At 38.2% G+C, this 22,131-nt stretch overlaps 2 protein-coding genes across 2 annotated transcripts in view; both read left to right on the forward strand.

Moving 5' to 3' along the window:
- LOC120442609 (sialic acid-binding Ig-like lectin 12) overlaps nucleotides 1-22,131 on the forward strand; it is a 119,456-nt gene that overhangs the window by 79,707 nt on the left and 17,618 nt on the right. The window lies entirely within an intron of this gene.
- On the forward strand, nucleotides 7,340-11,110 carry LOC120442610 (myeloid cell surface antigen CD33-like). The gene is made up of 8 exons (XM_039619430.1): nucleotides 7,340-7,383; nucleotides 8,424-8,493; nucleotides 8,607-9,002; nucleotides 9,098-9,391; nucleotides 9,565-9,664; nucleotides 9,774-9,809; nucleotides 10,323-10,337; nucleotides 10,798-11,110. Exons 2-7 carry the CDS (start codon nucleotides 8,448-8,450, stop codon nucleotides 10,333-10,335), a joined length of 885 nt encoding a protein of 294 aa, XP_039475364.1. The 5' UTR covers nucleotides 7,340-7,383; nucleotides 8,424-8,447; the 3' UTR covers nucleotides 10,336-10,337; nucleotides 10,798-11,110.

A 22,131-nucleotide genomic window follows, 5' to 3' on the forward strand; every position in this document is an offset into this window, starting at 1 on the left:
TCTGCAGGTTATAAAAGAGAGTTATGTTCATACTTTCTTTTGAGATTCTTTTTACAATTTGACTTTCAGAACTCCCTGGGTTGTGTGCAATCTGTGATGGGCTTGTTTGGAATAAATCCTCCTTTATTCAAATAACACTTTCTCAGGCTCTTCACAGAAGAAGAATCCTCACATAATGTGCTACCATTTTGAACCAATGTACACATTTACCATCACTGACCCAACTAGGACCTACATTGGATGCCCACCCATATGGATTTAATGTTAGAAACCCATGTGGGTCCCATATATACTAAACAATCTTGAGCCCATGTAAAATATATGCCCATATTAACTTAACATAACCCATTTGGGGCCCACATAGACATGTTTTCAGGGTCTGACTTGCATTTGCCCACGTGTGACACATATAGTTTGACCAGGTGGGCCCCACCTATGTCATCAGTACCAAAAATATATACTGATTACCTAACTTTGCCCCACCTGGGGCACACAGCAAATGCTTTTCTTTAAATGACTGTGTTTGCCCATGTCTCAACCCAGGTGAAAAACCCAAGTGGGTCCTACGTGTGTTTCCCAATTTGAACCAAGTGAAGTGTTTCCCATGTTTGACCCAGCCAGGACCTACTATATGTTTCCACTTGGTTTTGCCCATATGGCTTTCATGTGAGAAACCCAAGTGGGTCCCATATATACTAAACAATCTTGAGCCCACGTGAAATATATGCCCATATTAACTTAACATAACCCATATGGGGCCCACATAGACATGTTTTCAGGGTCTGACTTGCATTTGCCCATGTGCGACCCATATAGTTTGACCAGGTGGGCCCCACGTGTGTCATCAGTGCTAAAAAATATATTGACTACCTCACCTTTGCCCCACCTGGGGCCCACATAGACATGTTTTCAGGGTCTGACTTGCATTTGCCCATGTGTGACCCATATAGTTTGACCATGTGGGCCCCACCTGTGTCATCGATACTAAAACATATATTGATTACCTCACTTTGCCCCACCTGGGGCACACAACAACAGCCTATCCTTAAACGACTGTGTTAGCCCATGTCTATCCTAGGTGGAAAACCCAAGTGGGTCCTATGTGTGTTTCCCATTTTGGACCAAGTTAAGTGTTTCCCATGTTTGACCCAGCTAGGACCTACTAAAAGTGCCCACTTGGGATTGCCCATATGGGTTTAATGTGAAAAACCCAAGTAGGCACCATACAAAAAGCCCAGTTTGAGCCCATGCCCACATGATACCCATCCAGCCCGAGCAAAAACCAGGTGGGGCCCATATATACATGTTGGCTGGGTATATACTGCTGGGCGGGTGCTATGATTTTATTGATAGTGAACTTTATTTTATTCATAAGGTTAGTTAGTAAAGTTGCCAACCGTCCCGTACAAACGGAATTCAGAGAAATTATTACGCGTTTTGTGTTGAGCTGAGAAGGAACACAGTTTGTCCCGTACTTCAGCCAGGATGGAAAAAGACACAAAGCTGGAGTTATTGTGTCTTTGCTGCACAGCTGCCTCTTCTCCTCTCATTCTCTTCCCTCTCTCTCCTGTTGCTACTTCAATCAAGAAACTGATCAATGATCAGCTGATCAGCTTTTCTCTCTTGTTTGTTTATCGCTCACTTTGCGCCAGAAAGAGGAAACCGCCGGATGTCGCACTAAACAACAGCAGCACGTTTAAGCTTGGTCAGCTGTTGTTAGAATTTATTTAATATTAATTTCTAGTATCAGCTGAGGTTTTCTGGAGCCACAGCTGTAAAAGCTGCCGGATATGGGTTTGTATATCTGGTGAGAGGGAAACATGCAGATGAAACCAGGAGATGTCCTTACTGAATCATCAGAGCTGAACAGGTGATGGAGAAACAGGTTTACCCTTTTAGGTGACATGAATGAGTTGAAGGAAGTTATGAACTGTTTCTGAGAGACAAATAACACCAGGATCCTTTTCTATGTAGCTGACAGCTGGTAACTGTGCAGGGGCGGATCTAGCAAAGTTTTGCCAGGGGGGCCAGGTAGGGCATTAACAGGGAAAGGGGGGCACAAAGAAATACTTTCTTATTCTCATTTAAAATGTCTGGCTGTTATTAAATAATTATCTGAAGCTTACAACCAAAGTTTTTATCTGACGTAAAATGAATAGAAATCATACATTTACCAACAAGACAGTGTACATCACTGTCACAACAGCGTTTGTTTTCATTCAAAGGCTTTATGGCTTTAATATCTGGTGGGCCGGTCTTTAGTCAAAATGCATCCATAGACTCGAGACACAATGCATTTTGGGACTTTCAGGTGTATGGACCAATGTTTTATTTTCTGATCAAACCAGAAATCTTTAATGAGCAGCTAGATTTGTCTCGCATTAACTGGCTGAGTTAATGCCAGTTAATGCAACATCGAAGCAGCTGGAATCCACAGCTGTGCATGTTCATGGAGCTTGCATTTTCACCTGCTGGACATCACTACCTGACAAGTTTAACTGTCTTCAGAACATTGCAGAGGCCTTATTGACAGTATTTGGCTCTACATATCTGTGTGAGCAGATTTTCTCTCACATGAGTGTCCTCAGGTAGCCATCTGAATGCTGGACACTCGGAGACCTGTGTCTCTGAGTGGGAGACCAGAGATCACATTAACATGTGTGTCTCTGTATTAACAAACATACCATATTGGCCCAGTTTATTTTTCTTATCATTGTTGTGAGGAGACCATAAATAGCATTTGTATTTTCTGTTGTACAGTTCATTTGTTGTTATGGATAAAAAGTCTTTTTTTGTTTCAAAATAGCTGATAACTATTCGCTGATAGCTGCCAACATTTGCAAACAAATATAATTCTATAAAGTGGTTCTATATAATGTGTAACTGTTCATATAGAGCGTTATTAAATTTATTGCTAATGCAATCATATGGCACACTGACTTCTGAGGAAATTTTAAATGGCACTCGCCATCAAAAAGGTTGCCTACCCCTGCTCTATCTGAACCGGCAGTGGACATGGTCTGGACCTCCCGAAGTTCACAACCAGTTCCTTGGTCTTTGAGGTGTTGATTTCATGTAATATTCTAATTTTCTGTGATTTTGAATTTGGGGTTTTCATAAGCTGTCAGCTGTAATCATCGAAATTATAACAAATAAAGGCGTGAAATACCTCGCTTTGCATGTAATGAGTCTATATCATATATTAGTTTCACCTTTTGAGTTGAATTACTGAAATAAATGAAATTTTACCTAGGGTTAGGGTTAGGAATTCAGACATATGTAATCCATATTACACTTGCCGAATCTTACATAGGAATTTGTGTTAAAAGTGGATTTCCATTTAATATTCATATTCAATATCAGTCATCTAATTATATAAACACTTATCCACTCAGCGTCTTGTTGGGGAGTGAACAGATGGACCGGTCTCCATTCTATCATGGTCAAATTTGAATTGGTTCAATCATACAAATGGAAACTAAAATCAAACTAGCATTTCTGAGTAAAAATAAATAGATGACTGAGTATATTCAAGGCCTTCTTTGACTTCATTTTTCCCTTTTATACCACATATTTTAAAGGTTTTAGTGAAGTTACATTGTCATGGTGAGATAAAGTTTCAGCGGGTGTAAATATATATGTGTGTGTCTGTGTGTGTGTGTGTGTGTGTTATAAACGTCAATAGCAGGCCTTTTCTTAAAGTATAAAATAGGGTTTGAATTCAAGTTATAGCAGACTGTTGGCACTGTGAAATGAAATGCAGCCCCCCTTTGGCAGACAGCTTAAAACAGGAATTGTACACGCCAAGTTCACCCAAAACATTGTGATTGCTGTGGACCATGCATCCATAGCAACCACCACAGCAATGTCTTTAAGAGCTGGAACCCCCTGTGTACTAAACATCACAATCACTAATACTAGACCATGCAATCTGTTTGTAGTGGTGCACCTTGGGAAAAAAAATTGCTAACTGGTGAAATTGGTGCAAGGCACCATTTCCATTGAGAAAAATGGACATTCAAAGTTTGAATTTTTTTTCAAAAGAGCCATGGCTTGAAAAGTGAACACTGAACACTGCAGTAATAAAGGCCCCAAGTTGAAAAGTGCCAGAAAAATAAGTTTCACTATGTACTGCAACTTTACCAGTGCTGGCTTAAAAGAAAGGATGGTACATATTCGAAGAGGTAAACATGTTGTTCCCACATCATAACTGGAAAACTGTTCAATCGTACAGTCTGGTCCTGAAAACCTGGGCCTTCTTTGAAAGGCTGTCTTTTGAGCTCCATAAACAGTTTCTATAATACCTCCAAGGTATACTTTTCCAGTGGGTAGGTGAGGTTCAAAGTGTACATTAGTCCAAACAGCATTGCAGCTGCTAGGGTATAGTTATCCAAATCCTGCCAGACTCTCTGGCCTTCAAGGACTATCCCGATGTCCTCAGGGCTGCCATTGGTATCTCTTGACTTTATGATGTAAATTCCATGGTTGTTTCCTTATTAGATCGTTGGATAATGGCTTCATCTGGGGCCTAGAAAATGCAGAAACCAAAATTTAATTAAACAGAACACAGGTCAAAGAACATTATACCAAATCTTATTTTAATCTGTGTCACTATTCCAAAAAATGTTAACATTAACACATTAGGTGAACAAAAATGGATTCATTACAGCATGTGATTTGAGTCCTCAGAATGCTTAAAAAGGTAATGCATTTCTGAAGTGAAATCTCCATGCAAAGAAGCAGAATATTGTCAGAGCATAGAGAGGTGTTCAACTATGAACTCCACACATAGTTCTAATGCAGGTAAAAGAAAAAAAAAACCCGCACCCATGGTAAATTGTGAAAATCCCAGGTGATTTTCAACATACTCCTGGCATAGAGTGACAAGCAGCATTTGGTTAAAATTATTATTTTCCCTAAAGTGTATACACAATTTTTTTTTTTTTTTTTCTTACCTGGGCCGTGGGCTCCAGAATGTTCTGAAGTCTTCTTCCTATTTGTCCTCCTCGCCTTTTGAAGACCTTTATTAGTTTGTCAGATAGCACATCTATCTGCGAGAGTAATCTGGACTGCAGGGGCATGGAGGTAATGCGCTTAAACTCTGCATTTATCTAAAAGAGAAGTTGTCACATAAAAATGCTGTCAAAATCTCAGATCTCACAAGGTTACATCCACACAAAGTTGTTATTTTTGTCATATTACTATTTATTAGCTATGGGTCCCATGTTGCTGAGCAGTTCCATAGTTGCCCTTACTTCCATACCACCCAAAGCCTGTTTGCAACCACAGCAGTTGCCTCCTTCTGGCCATTTTGCAGTTCTGCCAAATGACCCAGAAACTACATCTATTAGTGTCATATACACATCAAGGTCTTTCATTAATACTTAGTTAAATTAATTAATTTGACCTTTCCAAAAATTTACCTTACAGAATGTGAGATAACATATGCAAAGCTTCACTAATAAATAAAATAATGTTATTAAAACCTTAACTGTAACACCTCTACGTAACAACGCTAGAGAATTGTTCTGAAGCAACACCAATCTGCCCTTCAGCAGGGATAAGCACCATATATCGATACAGAAAAATAAATTAAACCTATTTATATTGTCATTTTTTCTTATCTCTTTAAGCCCTCCTCTCAGTCTCTCTATAAATCAGTTAAAATAATTTGTTGGGTTTTTGTTTGTCTTTAACATGTTATCAGTACATTACATTCACTGCCCCAGAACATGAAATAAAGCCCCAAGTCATGCACTTCCTCTCCTAATGAGTACTGCATAGGTGTCATGCCCTAAATAAACCGACTTTAGTGAAGACCCCCTCCGAACACACACACACACACACACACACACAGAGCCCACCCATGGCAAACTAGCTTGCTTAACTGTTTAACTAAAACATTTTAGGTACAACCAGTTAACTAAATGGACACAAGTTAGTTAGTCTGTATTCACTGAGAAAAAAACAAGCGAATGTGACTGGGCACACACTGAAAAAAAGCTAATGCACATAATATTGTCCCGCAGCTTAAGCTAGCATTATCGTTAGTTAACTTAAGGAATGACTTGTTTTTTCCATTATGTTGCTCAACGGCAATTCATGAGAAAAACTTCCCCATCTAATGGATGTTCTCTTCGTTTCCTCTCAAACATGTAGTTTGAAGTTTACCTCGACAAAGTAAAGCTCAGCACCAAAGGTAAACAGGCGAAGACAAAAAATGGCGGACCGCCACAGTGAATTTTCCTCACAGAACACACCCTGGGGGTGGAGTTTCAACAGAAAACATAACTATTTTCTGTTATTTTGATATGACTGGTTTTAAAAGACTGAACATCTTTCTAAAACAAGTGAAAGGCGTGAGACTTAATTATGTTTAGACCAAAAATATAAATTATTCATGTTGGATATATTTATTGTATTTTTACTAATTTAACAACCTCATCATTGCATTAGCTTTATGCTATAGCATTACGCTTACATTAGCTTGAAGCTCAAGGTCGTCATTTTATTTAATTTCTTTTCTGGGCTTACAAACAGGACACACAACATTTAGATAACCGTTACACTGAATCTTGGGTCTGTGTTGAGTCTTCCAGCTGCTGACTACAGAAGCTAGATTGACCTTTTAGCATGTTTATAGCGGCTGTGGCTATGTGCTGGTAATGTTACCATGTGTGCGCAGTCACATTGGCAGCAGACATGTTTCAACAAACTAGTCATATCCCGGCCCTACATTAGCTTGTTTAATGGTTAAGACACTGCAGGTATCAGCACTTACTACAGACACCAATGCAAGTTTGTAATAGTCTGTTAATTTAGACTGAAAGAATATATAAACAATATTAACTCACATATGTTAATTACTAATTTGCTTATCGCATAATTTCGGTTACCATTAGCTAACTGGAGCCTAACATTGGCCTTTCCTGGTTTTCAATAAACAGCCCACATACCTGTAAAATAACAACACCCCAGTAAAAGTCCACATATATAAAGGGTCTACACTCTTTCTCACTGGTGTGTTAGCTTTAAAATCTTATTTACCTTCAAGTGTAAAACTCCAGATGGTAGTAGATTTTCCAAAGCGAGAGACAAAAATGGCGGACAGTGCAGCCGATTTTTCCTTTCCAGGGGCGGAGCTTGAGGATAAAAACACGACTAACTTGTTTCTTTTCAACATGATTTATTCTAAAAGAATGAATATTCTTAAAGAATATGTGAAAATTAAAAGACAAAAATATGTTTAGATGTGAAATTTAAATTAGTCATGCTGGATATATGAAGTAATTCTATGCAAATTCAACAACCACCCTATTGCATTTTTTTCAGTGTAAGGACTCCTCGGTGGGATCTGACAAACTGGAAATTTCAAGCTTACATGTAAGTCCAAATGTTTATACATCAGATATCGGGTCTGTACATGTGACATTATGTTTTTCATATTGTGAAACCTGCTGCAAAACAAACTGAGTTAAACTAACTGTGTCAATTAAAGATTCCATGAAAATGATCTACAGGTAATGCAGGATAAACAGGTTAGTATGCTGCACTGTGATGGATTTAAAGTAAAAAAAAAAAAAGAAAGAAAAAAAACCAGTCTGTGACTGGTGCACAGTGCCAGTCTAGTATAAAAAGTATACTGTCAGTGTGGAAAATGGAAATCAGGCAGGACAACTAAAGAAACATTGATCTTCAGCATAACTTACAATAATTTGAGTGCTCCAGTAGATTTTCATAACATAGAGGCTGTGATCAGCTGACCTGCTGCTCTTTGTGGATTTATACACCTGAATTCAACCAGATGTAAGTCTATTGCTGAGAACTACTTAAAGAGATTTTAAGAAAGTTTGCCTAAGAGAGTTCAGGCTGTGTTGGAGAATAAAGATGGTCATACCAAATATCGACTTTGTCTGTTTTTGCCTTACTTATTGTAATTCCATTTTTATTTGTATATTTCAATAAACCACTATTTATTTCCCATTTTCCCGGCATCATGAAATGAATGGTGGCCCAACACTTTTGCACAGTATTGTAGCCTATGTAGTTTGCCAAGAAATTCGCTGGCTCTGGCATGAGCTTCTCTCTATTTTTTTTAAGTCACTGTAATGAAGCCTGAGATATTGATTGGGGACTTTAGGAACCCCTGATACTTTCTTGCAGTACGATGGCAAAGACATTAAAGGTAGAAATACAGGGAACCTGACAAATGAGAGATTTGCTGCTTTCAGAGACAAATAGTGCAGGCAAAATATAAACGGCAATATAATAGTCCATATGAGAATATTAATTATGCCTGTTTATTATAAATATATTTTTTAAGTTGTCTAACTTCTAAAACTGTGTTGTAATTTCCATGTATTGAAGTGATTTTGATGCATTTATTTATTTATTTGTATTTTTTTCATGGAAAAATCCTGCAGTGTTTTGCGAGACCCTCAAGAAACATGGACAACGAAACAAAGTTTATGATAACTTGTATGCTTTTTACAGGTAACATAATGAGTCACCTGTTGGTTTACAATTGCTTTGCAAACACTGTATACCTTTATAAGAAATAGCAGAGAAGTCATTATTTCAGTGACATTCCCTTAATTCTCTTTCAGCCATCTGTAGCTCCGCATCCAGTGCTGAATGGAAGGCCACTGTTGTAAAAAGCATCGATGCTCTGGTTACATCCTGTGTTGTGGTACCATGTTCATTCTCCCATACTGGAGGAAACCTGCCCACGTCCAGACTCAGAGGAATCTGGCATGAAAAAGATGACAAAAAAAGCAACATCTATCATGAGGATTATACACTGATTGAGAACAACTTTAAGGACCGAACACAGCTGGTGGGACGTCTGGGCCAGAACAACTGCACCTTAGAAATAACTGGAGTTAAAGATCATGACAACGGTCCTTTCTGTTTCCGGGTTGAACTAGTGCGAACAGAAAACAATGACCCCACCAAGGACATGTTCTCCTTTGTTGATAACTGCGTTGAGTTGAAAATGCTCCGTATGTCACCAACTTTCCATGACTTCAAACATTTATACTAGTTTTCTATTAAATCACTTTGCCTCTTACTTTATGTCTGCCTTTTTCATTTTCAGCTGAGCCTGCAGAGCCTACAGTGATTAAACCAATGACAGCCACTCAAGGAGAGCCCTACACTGTCACCTGTTCAGTCATCCACACCTGCCCCACTCACGTTCCTAAACTCACATGGAATCTGGATAGTACAAAGGTCATTGTGCATCATAAAGATATTAAACAAGGAAACTGGGAGACACAGTCCAGCCTGACAGTTATTCCGGAAGAGAAGGACGACAACAGAGAGATAACCTGCACTGCTGAATTTAATGGAGGCCTGAAATCATCTGAAACTTTCACACTCCATGTAAAACGTGAGATCCTTTCAGTAGTTTACTTCCAATATATTTTTTAACCCTAAACTTTGCATGATTAAGAAAATGTTAATATCACTATTAAAAGTATGTTTAGATGAATGTTGTCTGTATTCTAAAGAAGCAACAACAACAAAAAAACCCAAACAAATACCAACTCTGTCTCTTTCCAGATATTGAGAACTATAATCACATCATCATTCCTGCTGTAGTGGGGATTGGTACAGCTCTGCTCTTTGGCATCCCCTGCATTTTAATGGCAAAAAAGTACAAGTGAGTCATTTTATAGAGAATTAAATTTCTGTTAACAAGGAGGAGACATTTTTCCTCTCATCAGTTCTACAGTACGCTCTTTAATATACGTTTTTTTGTTCTGTTTAAGGAACCGTATTGCAGAGCTTCAAAATCAAGAAGGAACGTAAGTAGAAAAATATTTTCGATCAGATGCAGTTGATTTCTGAGCCTGTCGTCATATATGATAACAATATAATGATTGTTTTTATTTAACACAGCATGTGGAACAGGCTTTCCATATTATCTTGCAGATAAGAAAAAAAATCTTTCTTTTTAAATTTACAGTTTGGTGCATTAAATCTGGTTGTATTTTGCGTGTATTTTATTTTGTTTTGTTTTTTGTTTGTTTATTTGTTTATTTTTAATCCAAAATCTTTGGAATTGTACATCCACACAGGTCTTTGAGATTACATTTCTGGTTAAATCACTTTAAGTCATTCTGATTAAAGGCCAAAGGGCGTTTTAAGATTTTGGTACTAAACTTGTTTCATAGATGGGCTAACTTTCCATGCACAAACGCCTCAATTGTCTAACAGTGATTTCATGTTTTTTTCATGTTTATTCTTGTTGGTGGTTTAGATATTACATTTAAAATTATATCTTATTTTCTCTTCTTGTTTTTCTGTGGTTTCATCAGGGGAAGACGCTGAAGGTGAGATGAAAAATGAATGCTGCTTAAATATCCACATTATTGCTTCTCTTGAATTTACAGTTGTAGCTCTTGTCAGCATTATCTACATTCACAATGTTATCATACTCTACATATTTTTAAACATTATAAAAATTAAATGCAAGTAAAAAAGTCAGATTGAACAAGTTGTGTTAGGTTTTCAGGAGTCCTTCTTGCAGTGGTTTATTTCACTTCCCGCTTATTTCCTCTTAGAAATTAATGTAGAGTAAGATACACATTATTCATCTTGTTTTTCGTCTTAGTAGTTTTTCACTTTTTGAAAGTTCCTTGTGTCTAATGTTTTGCTTTACTTCCAATTTTGAAGTTTTCCAGCCTATTGTGTTTTCTCACCTATTCCTGTTACTTTCTGTTTCTGTCCTTTGTTTCTTTGCTTGAATTTAAAATCATATATACTTCAAACCTGTATTTTCTTATTTTTCAGGCAATGAAATGAAATCAAGGGGACCAAAGTCAAATGGTTACATCCTTTTTTTTCCATTCGCTTGCAAAACACAAAAATTGAATATGAAAAAGTAGCAAAATATAAAAAGGGGGATGGGTTTTTTTTCAACAGTTAGCTTCTAGCATTTTTTAATCAACTAATATGATGCTTTCTCTTTGTTTTCATACTTTAAAGGTTGCACTATTGTGTTTCCCAGAAATGTTAACTGCGCATGTAGCAATGCGAGCCCACCACTTCCTGTTTTCTAAATCGATTTATCAATACTGTAAAACTGTTTTTGAACATTTAATCTTCACTTCTGCTGAGACTGAATTTATTGCTGCTTATTGCTTGAACAGCAAAGACCTTCAGTATTCAGTAAAATTTTAACATCAACTTTTAACTTACAACTGCATAATATTCAACAGTGAATAAGTTAACTTTTTCATTCAAATAGATTGTGAATACAGTGTGTGTTAGTAGTAATATACCTACAGCTTTTTGCCCCCCCCACCCCCCACACCCCCACCCCTACCCCCACACCCCTCCCTATCCCCCCTCGGCGTCCATGTGCTTGCGAGCGGACCTTGCGCGTGAGCGGACTTTTTGGCGTGTGAACGGACTTGCGAGTTCAGAGATCATATGTTTACATGTGTTTAATAGCGTTTTTATTTAATGAAACCATTATGTGTTTTAATTAAACTCTTTTTTTTAAAGGATTGTATAGGTCTCGGAGTTCTGTTATTTAGACACAGATGATTTAATTTAACTAGTTTAGGGGTATTTTTCTTTAGGGCTCTGAAACACACAGAGGCTAATAGTTTTTAAACAGAAAGTTTTTCCACCTTCTAAAAACACATATTCACACACAGAGGCTAATAGTTTCAAACAGAATACCACAAACAGCAGGCATTCCTTTAGAAATAAACAGGGATTCTTAATTCTGCAACATTTAGACAGGGGGGTTACAGTTAGACCCCCTACAGTCAGCAGAAGAGGCCATCCTTATCAACAGCATCTCAATTGTACTGCCATAGTTTTCAATACAAACAGTCTCCTTTATCTTATGGCAGAGGTCCGGCTGTGCTAGGTCCATCGGAGCCACTATAGCTTTTATCATGCCATTACACCTTTATCTCTACATCTCAGAGGCCAGCTGAAACCAAGCCCCACACCTATATAAAAATGCCCTAAGCAGCCACACTAACCCTTTACATCGGTCATTGAGAGCATAACACTTTCGTTCATCAGCACGAGCATTTTACTTTTAATTTAACTAGTTTAGGAGCATTTTGCTTTTCTTTACCGCTCTGAAACACACAGAGGCTAATAGTTTTCAAACAGTGTCACAAATAACATGTATTCCTTTAGAAATAAACTATGATACTTCTAAAAACAAACAAACACATATTCTTTCCTCATCACTAGCCAATTCACCATTTTATTTAAATATCTGAATTTTCGGAATAATGATCCAAGCGGGACACAGAGGCTGCTAGTTTAACGCACCAGAATGCAAATATAAATAAATGCATGACTATCCTGAGAGCTAGCTGCAGCGACACCTTTCTTTCAGGCGGATGCCTGGATGTGCGTTGGAGCCAACTGTGCTACCCGCACACAGCGTTTCTGACCCACGGGCGCTGCTTATACAACAGAGAAAAGCAACAATACAGCGTGTTTCTCTGCTCCAAGACATCGGCGGGCCTTTCACACGGTAAGCATGTCTGTTATACCCAGCGCATAAATGTCTGTATGTCAGTGCTGATTATACAAACCCTGTTTAAAATGTGACACATATGTTGTCCGAAAACAAATCCTCTAAATTTGCAAAGTTACTGATTTAAAAATATATTTTCGAATTTTTAGTTGCATGTCAAACACACGATAGACTCTTGAGCGTATTTATTTATATAGCTACATTCACAACGGTACAACCATGCTAAATAAAAAGATGACCAAGCACCAAAGCACTCTAATGCAAGCCTCTAAACTACATGCTGATAAGTGCATGAAGTTAACCTCTACAGCTGAAAACAGTTTGTATCCGCACTCTGAGGGTCTACTGAATTGTTTTTAATATTGCGCTTTTTTTTCACGAACTGCAGATGATGAATTCCTCTTTATTGGACATAATGTCCTTAAGCTATTGTTGCTCATACTTGCAGAGTTCCCTAGCTACTTCTTTACTATGTCAGTAAACTTTTCGAAAAGGAAGGTGTTGTAGATTTAAAGAAACATCCTAATTGAAGCAAAGGCAAAAAATTGGAATGAATTTTATGTGACTGTTCATATTAAAGCCAACAACAAGTGAAAATCCAAAACCGACTCCAATGCTTTGTATTAATGATCTCCCCCTCTCTCTCTCTCTCTCTCTCTCTCTCTCTGGGTGTGTGTGTGTGTGTGTGTGTGTGTGTGTGTGTGTGTGTGTGTGTGTGTGTGTGTGTGTGTGTGTGTGTGTGTGTGTGTGTGTGTGTGTGTGTGTGTGTGTGTGTGTGTGTGTGTGTGTGAGTGTGTGTGCCTTCACAGAAGGAAGGTCACAGCAGGAGCTTTTTCAAACGCGTTTCCAATCATTTTACAAGAAGTGTAGCTCATACAATGGTATTATTGTATTATTTGCGATACTTTATAAATATGAAACTCTAAAGATTTGGAGTTCATGCAAATTGTGAAACAAGAATCTAAATATTTGTGTCACAGTGATTTCTATAAAAGCATGTTGTTTATGGGGATAATGTAACAAATCTTTTGTGGCCCTATTAATGATCAATGGTAATTGAAGAGGAAGCTGAACCCGGCTCTGGACATTTTCAGGACAAGCGACAGCGCGAGACATCTACTAATGAGAGAACATGTTTTATCATCATAAACACTGTGATATGAAGTATCGTTAAAGTGTCACTTCAGTAATGTTTTTAATAGATGACTTTAAAACACTAAACTCTAATTTCTGTGGTTTATTTTAAGTTTACAGAATATAACATGTGGTAAGGCGACGAGTTTTACTTCTCACAAGTTGTGATATGTGTATCTATTATCATGTATGCTACTTTGCTCTGTGGACTGTAAAATGTTTCATTGTGTTCATGAAATAAACCAAACTTTCACCGTCTGCATCTTTTACTGTTTTTCTGCTTTTGTACACTCCAAGTTTGACAAACCCACAGACATCCAGAGTTAACTTGCTAACAATGTGGAGCAGTCTCAGTGTATTTAGCAGCTTTTCCCTAAACACAACCAACTGAGAGAAAGCGCTTGTAGTCCTCACTTTGGTCATTTTGAGCGTTGAAGGAGTTTTGTTCCATAGACACCTTATACTAGTGTTTCCTGCACTTAATCCATCACTACTATGTTCTATTTAAATTCAGATTCCTTTTATAGTTTGCAGTTTCTTTACTAACACATTTGTAGATAAGTTTATTGCTGAACCACACAGCTAGCAGTCTCACTCACTCTCTAGGTTTTGAAGTTTTGTGTGTAATGGTTTTAGTCTATCAAACCTTATCCTTTTCTCCCCAGTATCACAACAGTATGACTCCCAAAGTACGGATCAGCAAACAACCAATGATTCTAAAGCCAGAACAGAAAGATACAGTTGGAAGATGCATGATTGCGTTTTTATGAAGCGTAGTAAAACTGGCCCCTCTTCTTCTTCTCTGTGTTGTTGTTCTTGTGTGTGTGTGTGTGTGTGTGTGTGTGTGTGTGTGTGTGAGCCTTAGAAGTCAAATAATACATTAGCCACACTTAAAAAACAAAAACATTTGAATTTCATTTAGAACTGAGATTCTAAGTTGTAAGCAGAAATCTTGTGCTCAGCCACAAACATGTTTCCCCACTTTCACAATGCTGAGGTGTCAAATCCACAACCCCAACAAATGGTTTGTTACAGCGGGGGTGAAGGGCAAGCTTTACTTACACAGCCTCACACACAGTAGATTTTTAAAGTTTTTGGGTACAGTGGTTTAGCCACAGATGTAACTTCTACTTTTGATAAAGATCACTCCACCTGCATATTTCTTAAGAAATTAAGCATCTTTATTAAGCTCTTATTTATACATGTCTACACAATAATAGACACTGTGTGCTCTGTGACATTATAGTCTTCTACTTCAGCGTTCATTGGTTTGCATTTTAAACTCCCAACCTTTCAGGTTGTTATGAACGACTTATATTTCTAACATTTTGTGATATAAAAGTGAACCATGTGGGTTTTTTTTTAATTTTCTGTGTGATGGAATGACTTAAGACACAAGTTATTTAAACAATTCTAAATGAAAGTGTGATGGCCATAGTACTTTATGCTGGACCAAATATGTTAAGGATAATGTTTATCAACGTAAAATTGCAAAGAACCTTTGAATAGATTATAACATTTTGTAAACAGTTACCTCAGAACCTGTACTGTCAGCCCTATGTATGTAAGGTGAAACTTTCCACAGTACTTACACTTAAGTAACTAAACACATAAAGTCACCCTTTACCAATAATCCACTGCTCCTTGAAAAAAGTAGCACAAACAGACAACTGACTCAGCAATGATGAGTAGAGCTACCCGAGGCGAGACTCAAGCAGAAGAAAATTAAAAGTTTTGGTTTTTTGCGGCTCGAAAAATTAAAGAAAGTATGTTTAATAATTCAACAAGACCAGCACCTTCAACACGTGTACATTCAAATTTTGAATCAGACTAACATCGATGTTGTTCAATAGTTTTATCCGTTCAAAAAAAAGCCATTTTACGGCTTTAATGTTTCCAACTGATAAGGAGAATGAGTGCATTTCATCAAATGCGGCGTCCAAAGGCTTTAAACATCCGCTTTGTCTGTAAAGACAGTATCAAACTACAGAGCATTGTTTTTACTAAAATTCAACATTTTCAGATGAAAATTTGGCTGCTTTTTCACTGTAACACCCCCTCAATGCCATTTTAGGATATTCTCGGTGATCCCATTTTTATCATATTTATGCTTTTGGGACTGAGGGCATCTAATCGTCACGTCGTCACAGTGTATTGTACTACCAACTGTGAGGGCTCTGCTTTTGCTTTGAGCAGACTGTTTTTATTTTGTCTCCTGAGTGTGTGTTTTCAAACGAGATCCTCCTCCTCAGTTTGATTTTGTTACCACAAACTTTGTGTAAAGTTCACAACAGAGGTAAAGAGATTTAAACACACCAGTTTAAGGAGGCAGGGGTTGGACCAGCTGCACAGGGCAGGTGAAGCAGAGAGTGTCAGGAGATGTGCAACAGAAGCAGAGGAACATTTTACAAGATGATAAATGCCACATTTAGGTGATTAAGGATTTGTTGACAAGATTAAAAGACACGGCCGTCAGAGTTCAACAACATTACAGTTTGATTAAATAAAAAGTTTTAAACTACACAAGGTTCATTTCTCCTCTGATAGTAATCATATTAAACATGTCAAGAAAGAAAGAGTACAAAGAAAAATAGTAAATGTGTGTCTAATTCAACTCTTCCTGTGAACCTTATATGGTGAACCTTATATGGCGATGGCCAGAGGGGCCGATGGCGCGATATGGCAGCCTAGCCTCTGTCAGCCTCCCCAGGGCATCTGTGGCTACAACAGTAGCTTGCCGCCACCTGTGTGTGAATGTGAGACTGAATGAATAGTGGCATTGTAAAGCAATTTGGGTGCCTTGAAAAGCGCTATATGAAACCCAATCCATTATTATTATTATTATCATCCCTTAATATGTTCGGTGTTACAAACTTGAAGAATCAGAGAAAAGATCATCAGACATTAATCTAATCACTTTTCAGCCTTCATTCATTCATATTGAAAAGTTGGAAATCTTCCTGCTAGACCATAGTGTAGCGTTTAACACCGTTAGCCATAACATTTTATTACTGCTATTATTAAATGGAGGCCTCTTCACACACTGAGGTTAATTATGAAGCTCCACAGGCTTCTGTGCAAAGACCAGTTCTGTTTACATTATACGTGCTTTAGAAGACATAGCGTACATTTTCACTGCTATGCATATGATACCCACTTTTATTGGTTAAACTGCGGGATGTCTTAGACACATAATGAGCTTTAATTTTCTGCTTCTAAGTTCAGATAAAACTGAGGTTATCGTAGCGGGGTAAAAATCTTAGAAACACTGGCTAACAAAATCCTTACTCTGGACGGCATTGCCTCGAGTAGTCTGTTGTAGTGATTTGGCGCATTATAAGTAAAATTGAAACATACAATCCCATAGCACAACATCAACATTTATTTATATACAAAAATAAAAATGCTTTTTTACAGAAAAGAATTGTAACTTCATATTTTATCAACGATTCTGGCTGGTACATGTTTTAAAAATGCGTGTAGGATACATTCTTTGGTAAAAAGCAGGTTACACGTTTTAAGAAAGAAAAATCAGTCTTTCAGAGAAAACATTAGCAGCCTCCTTTGTAACACTCTGCGACCATCCGTAACTGTCTGATTTTCACCATGTCCAACCCCACCAGATTGGCGTATGCCTCGGCTATGGCGTCAAAGACTTTCCTTTCCGATTTCAGTTCGTGCAAGAGAGTTTCCGCCACCATGCGGACTTTGGCGTCGTCCATTTTGATGTTGCGAGCAATCAGAAGCCGTTGAATAGATGGAATGAAACGTGGGGTGAGAGTCTTTTCTGATGCTGTGATAATTTTCAGCGTAAAGTCATCCTCCAAGACTTGCACACACTCGTGTTGTTTCTGGCGGGGGTGATCGGACTTACAGCCGTTGCATTCGTCAGTGAGGTACCTGTTGATTACTAGGTTTACTAGATGATACACCGCGGTTTTCACGGTATCGATGAAAAAAGAAGATGCCCAACCGTCAAGCTCATCGGCTTGCTGCGGCTGCTTCTCCAAAGGCGATAGTAACCGGGCGTGTCGGTACTATCGTGCCCTCGGCCGCAGAACTTTCCTCCTCCTCAGTGTGGCGCAGGGCTGTAGAGGCCATCCTCTCTCTCTTTTTGAGCTAAAAAGGTTTGAAGGATTGAGACGGCGGTGTTCTTTTTAAAATAACGGGAGGGGGCGTGATCTGGAAGTGGGTTGATCTTAAAGGGTGTGGGTAGGAGTGGCAACAATTTTCAAAAACCGTAGAGTTGGCCACCTTGTCTCTCTAGCAGTTGCAACTTTGGAAAAGAGCGCTAATTTTCATCTGTTGGGCTTGAAATTCTCCATGAAAATGGCATCTTCCAGCCCTGCGCCACACTGAGGAGGAGGAAAGTTCTGCGGCCGAGGGCACGATAGTACCCGACACGCCCGGTTACTATCGCCCCTTGGAGAAGCAGCCGCAGCAAGCCGATGAGCTTGACGGTTGGGCATCTTCTTTTTTCATCGATACCGTGAAAACCGCGGTGTATCATCTAGTAAACCTAGTAATCAACAGGTACCTCACTGGCGAATGCAGCGGCTGTAAGTCCGATCACCCCGCCAGAAACAACACGAGTGTGTGCAAGTCTTGGAGGATGACTTTTACGCTGAAAATTATCACAGCATCAGAAAAGACTCCTCACCCACGTTTCATTCCATCTATTCAACGGCTTCTGATTGCTCGCAACATCAAAATGGACGACGTCAAAGTCCGCATGGTGGCGGAAACTCTCTTGCACGAACTGAAATCGGAAAGGAAAGTCTTTGACGCCATAGCCGAGGCATACGCCAATCTGGTGGGGTTGGACATGGTGAAAATCAGACAGTTACGGATGGTCGCAGAGTGTTACAAAGGAGGCTGCTAATGTTTTCTCTGAAAGACTGATTTTTCTTTCTTAAAACGTGTAACCTGCATTTTACCAAAGAATGTATCCTACACGCATTTTTAAAACATGTACCCGCGTAATCGTTGATAAAATATGAAGTTACAATTCTTTTCTGTAAAAAAGCATTTTTATTTTTGTATATAAATAAATGTTGATGTTGTGCTATGGGATTGTATGTTTCAATTTTACTTATAATGCGCCAAATCACTACAACAGACTACTCGAGGCAATGCCGTCCAGAGTAAGGATTTTGTTAGCCAGTGTTTCTAAGATTTTTACTCCCCGTTACGATAACCTCAGTTTTATCTGAACTTAGAAGCAGAAAATTAAAGCTCATTATGTGTCTAAGACATCCCGGCAGTTTAACCAATAAAAGTGGGTATCATATGCATAGCAGTGAAAATGTACGCTATGTCTTCTAAAGCACGTATAATGTAAACAGAACTGGTCTTTGCACAGAAGCCTGTGGAGCTTCATAATTAACCTCAGTGTGTGAAGAGGCCTCTCCATTTAATAATAGCAGTAATAAAATGTTATGGCTAGCGGTGTTAAACGCTACACTATGGTCTAGCAGGAAGATTTCCAACTTTTCAATATGAATGAATGAAGGCTGAAAAGTGATTAGATTAATGTCTGATGATCTTTTCTCTGATTCTTCAAGTTTGTAACACCGAACATATTAAGGGATGATAATAATAATAATAATGGATTGGGTTTCATATAGCGCTTTTCAAGGCACCCAAATTGCTTTACAATGCCACTATTCATTCAGTCTCACATTCACACACAGGTGGCGGCAAGCTACTGTTGTAGCCACAGATGCCCTGGGGGAGGCTGACAGAGGCTAGGCTGCCATATCGCGCCATCGGCCCCTCTGGCCATCGCCATATAAGGTTCACCATATAAGGTTCACAGGAAGAGTTGAATTAGACACACATTTACTATTTTTCTTTGTACTCTTTCTTTCTTGACATGTTTAATATGATTACTATCAGAGGAGAAAATGAACCTTGTGTAGTTTAAAACTTTTTATTTAATCAAACTGCAATGTTGTTGAACTCTGACGGCCGTGTCTTTTAATCTTGTCAACAAATCCTTAATCACCTAAATGTGGCATTTATCATCTTGTAAAATGTTCCCTCTGCTTCTGTTGCACATCTCCCCTGACACTCTCTGCTTCACCTGCCCTGTGCAGCTGGTCCAACCCCTGCCTCCTTAAACTGGTGTGTTTAAATCTCTTTACCTCTGTTGTGAACTTTACACAAAGTTTGTGGTAACAAAATCAAACTGAGGAGGAGGATCTCGTTTGAAAAACACACACTCAGGAGACAAAATAAAAAACAGTCTGCTCAAAGCAAAAGCAGAGCCCTCACAGTTGGTAGTACAATACACTGTGACGACGTACGTATTAGATGCCCTCAGTCCCAAAAGCATAAATATGATAAAAATGGGATCACCGAGAATATCCTAAAAATGGCATTGAGGGGGGTGTTACAGTGAAAAAAGCAGCCAAATTTTCATCTGAAAATGTTGAATTTTAGTAAAAACAATGCTCTGTAGTTTGATACTGTCTTTACAGACAAAGCGGATGTTTAAAGCCTTTGGACGCGCATTTGATGAAATGCACTCATTCTCCTTATCAGCTGGAAACATTAAAGCCGTAAAATGGCTTTTTTTGAACGGATAAAAACTATTGAACAACATCGATGTTAGTCTGATTCAAAATTTGAATGTACACGTGTTGAAGGTGCTGGTCTTGTTGAATTATTAAACATACTTTCTTTAATTTTTCGAGCCGCAAAAACCAAAACTTTTAATTTTCTTCTGCTTGAGTCTCGGCCTCGGGTAGCTCTACTCATCATTGCTGAGTCAGTTGTCTGTTTGTGCTACTTTTTTCAAGGAGCAGTGGATTATTGGTAAAGGGTGACTTTATGTGTTTAGTTACTTAAGTGTAAGTACTGTGGAAAGTTTCACCTTACATACATAGGGCTGACAGTACAGGTTCTGAGGTAACTGTTTACAAAATGTTATAATCTATTCAAAGGTTCTTTGCAATTTTACGTTGATAAACATTATCCTTAACATATTTGGTCCAGCATAAAGTACTATGGCCATCACACTTTCATTTAGAATTGTTTAAATAACTTGTGTCTTAAGTCATTCCATCACACAGAAAATTAAAAAAACCCACATGGTTCACTTTTATATCACAAAATGTTAGAAATATAAGTCGTTCATAACAACCTGAAAGGTTGGGAGTTTAAAATGCAAACCAATGAACGCTGAAGTAGAAGACTATAATGTCACAGAGCACACAGTGTCTATTATTGTGTAGACATGTATAAATAAGAGCTTAATAAAGATGCTTAATTTCTTAAGAAATATGCAGGTGGAGTGATCTTTATCAAAAGTAGAAGTTACATCTGTGGCTAAACCACTGTACCCAAAAACTTTAAAAATCTACTGTGTGTGAGGCTGTGTAAGTAAAGCTTGCCCTTCACCCCCGCGTGTAACAAACCATTTGTTGGGGGTTGTGGATTTGACACCTCAGCATTGTGAAAGTGGGGAAACATGTTTGTGGCTGAGCACAAGATTTCTGCTTACAACTTAGAATCTCAGTTCTAAATGAAATTCAAATGTTTTTGTTTTTTAAGTGTGGCTAATGTATTATTTGACTTCTAAGGCACACACACACACACACACACACACACACACACACACACACACACAAGAACAACAACAACAACACAGAGAAGAAGAAGAGGGGCCAGTTTTACTACGCTTCATAAAAACGCAATCATGCATCTTCCAACTGTATCTTTCTGTTCTGGCTTTAGAATCATTGGTTGTTTACTGATCCGTACTTTGGGAGTCATACTGTTGTGATACTGGGGAGAAAAGGATAAGGTTTGATAGACTAAAACCATTACACACAAAACTTCAAAACCTAGAGAGTGAGTGAGACTGCTAGCTGTGTGGTTCAGCAATAAACTTATCTACAAATGTGTTAGTAAAGAAACTGCAAACTATAAAAGGAATCTGAATTTAAATAGAACATAGTAGTGATGGATTAAGTGCAGGAAACACTAGTATAAGGTGTCTATGGAACAAAACTCCTTCAACGTTCAAAATGACCAAAGTGAGGACTACAAGCGTTTCTCTCAGTTGGTTGTGTTTGGGGAAAAGCTGCTAAATACACTGAGACTGCTCCACATTGTTAGCAAGTTAACTCTGGATGTCTGTGGGTTTGTCAAACTTGGAGTGTACAAAAGCAGAAAAAACAGTAAAAGATGCAGACGGTGAAAGTTTGGTTTATTTCATGAACACAATGAAACATTTTACAGTCCACAGAGCAAAGTAGCATACATGATAATAGATACACATATCACAACTTGTGAGAAGTAAAACTCGTCGTCTTACCACATGTTATATTCTGTAAACTTAAAATAAACCACAGAAATTAGAGTTTAGTGTTTTAAAGTCATCTATTAAAAACATTACTGAAGTGACACTTTAACGATACTTCATATCACAGTGTTTATGATGATAAAACATGTTCTCTCATTAGTAGATGTCT

Source organism: Oreochromis aureus, linkage group 11 (assembly GCF_013358895.1).
Source record: "Oreochromis aureus strain Israel breed Guangdong linkage group 11, ZZ_aureus, whole genome shotgun sequence".
Classification (NCBI taxonomy): Eukaryota; Metazoa; Chordata; class Actinopteri; order Cichliformes; family Cichlidae; genus Oreochromis; species Oreochromis aureus.

What these genes read in the sequence shown, in the direction of transcription:
- LOC120442610 (XM_039619430.1), top strand. Translation starts at nt 8,448, where the DNA reads ATGGACAACGAAACAAAGTTTATGATAACTTGTATGCTTTTTACAG. An exon ending in CGTTGAGTTGAAAATGCTCC is followed by an intron (nt 9,003 to 9,097) that starts GTATGTCACCAA and finishes TTTCATTTTCAG; the next exon opens with CTGAGCCTGCAGAGCCTACA. An exon ending in TTAATGGCAAAAAAGTACAA is followed by an intron (nt 9,665 to 9,773) that starts GTGAGTCATTTT and finishes GTTCTGTTTAAG; the next exon opens with GAACCGTATTGCAGAGCTTC.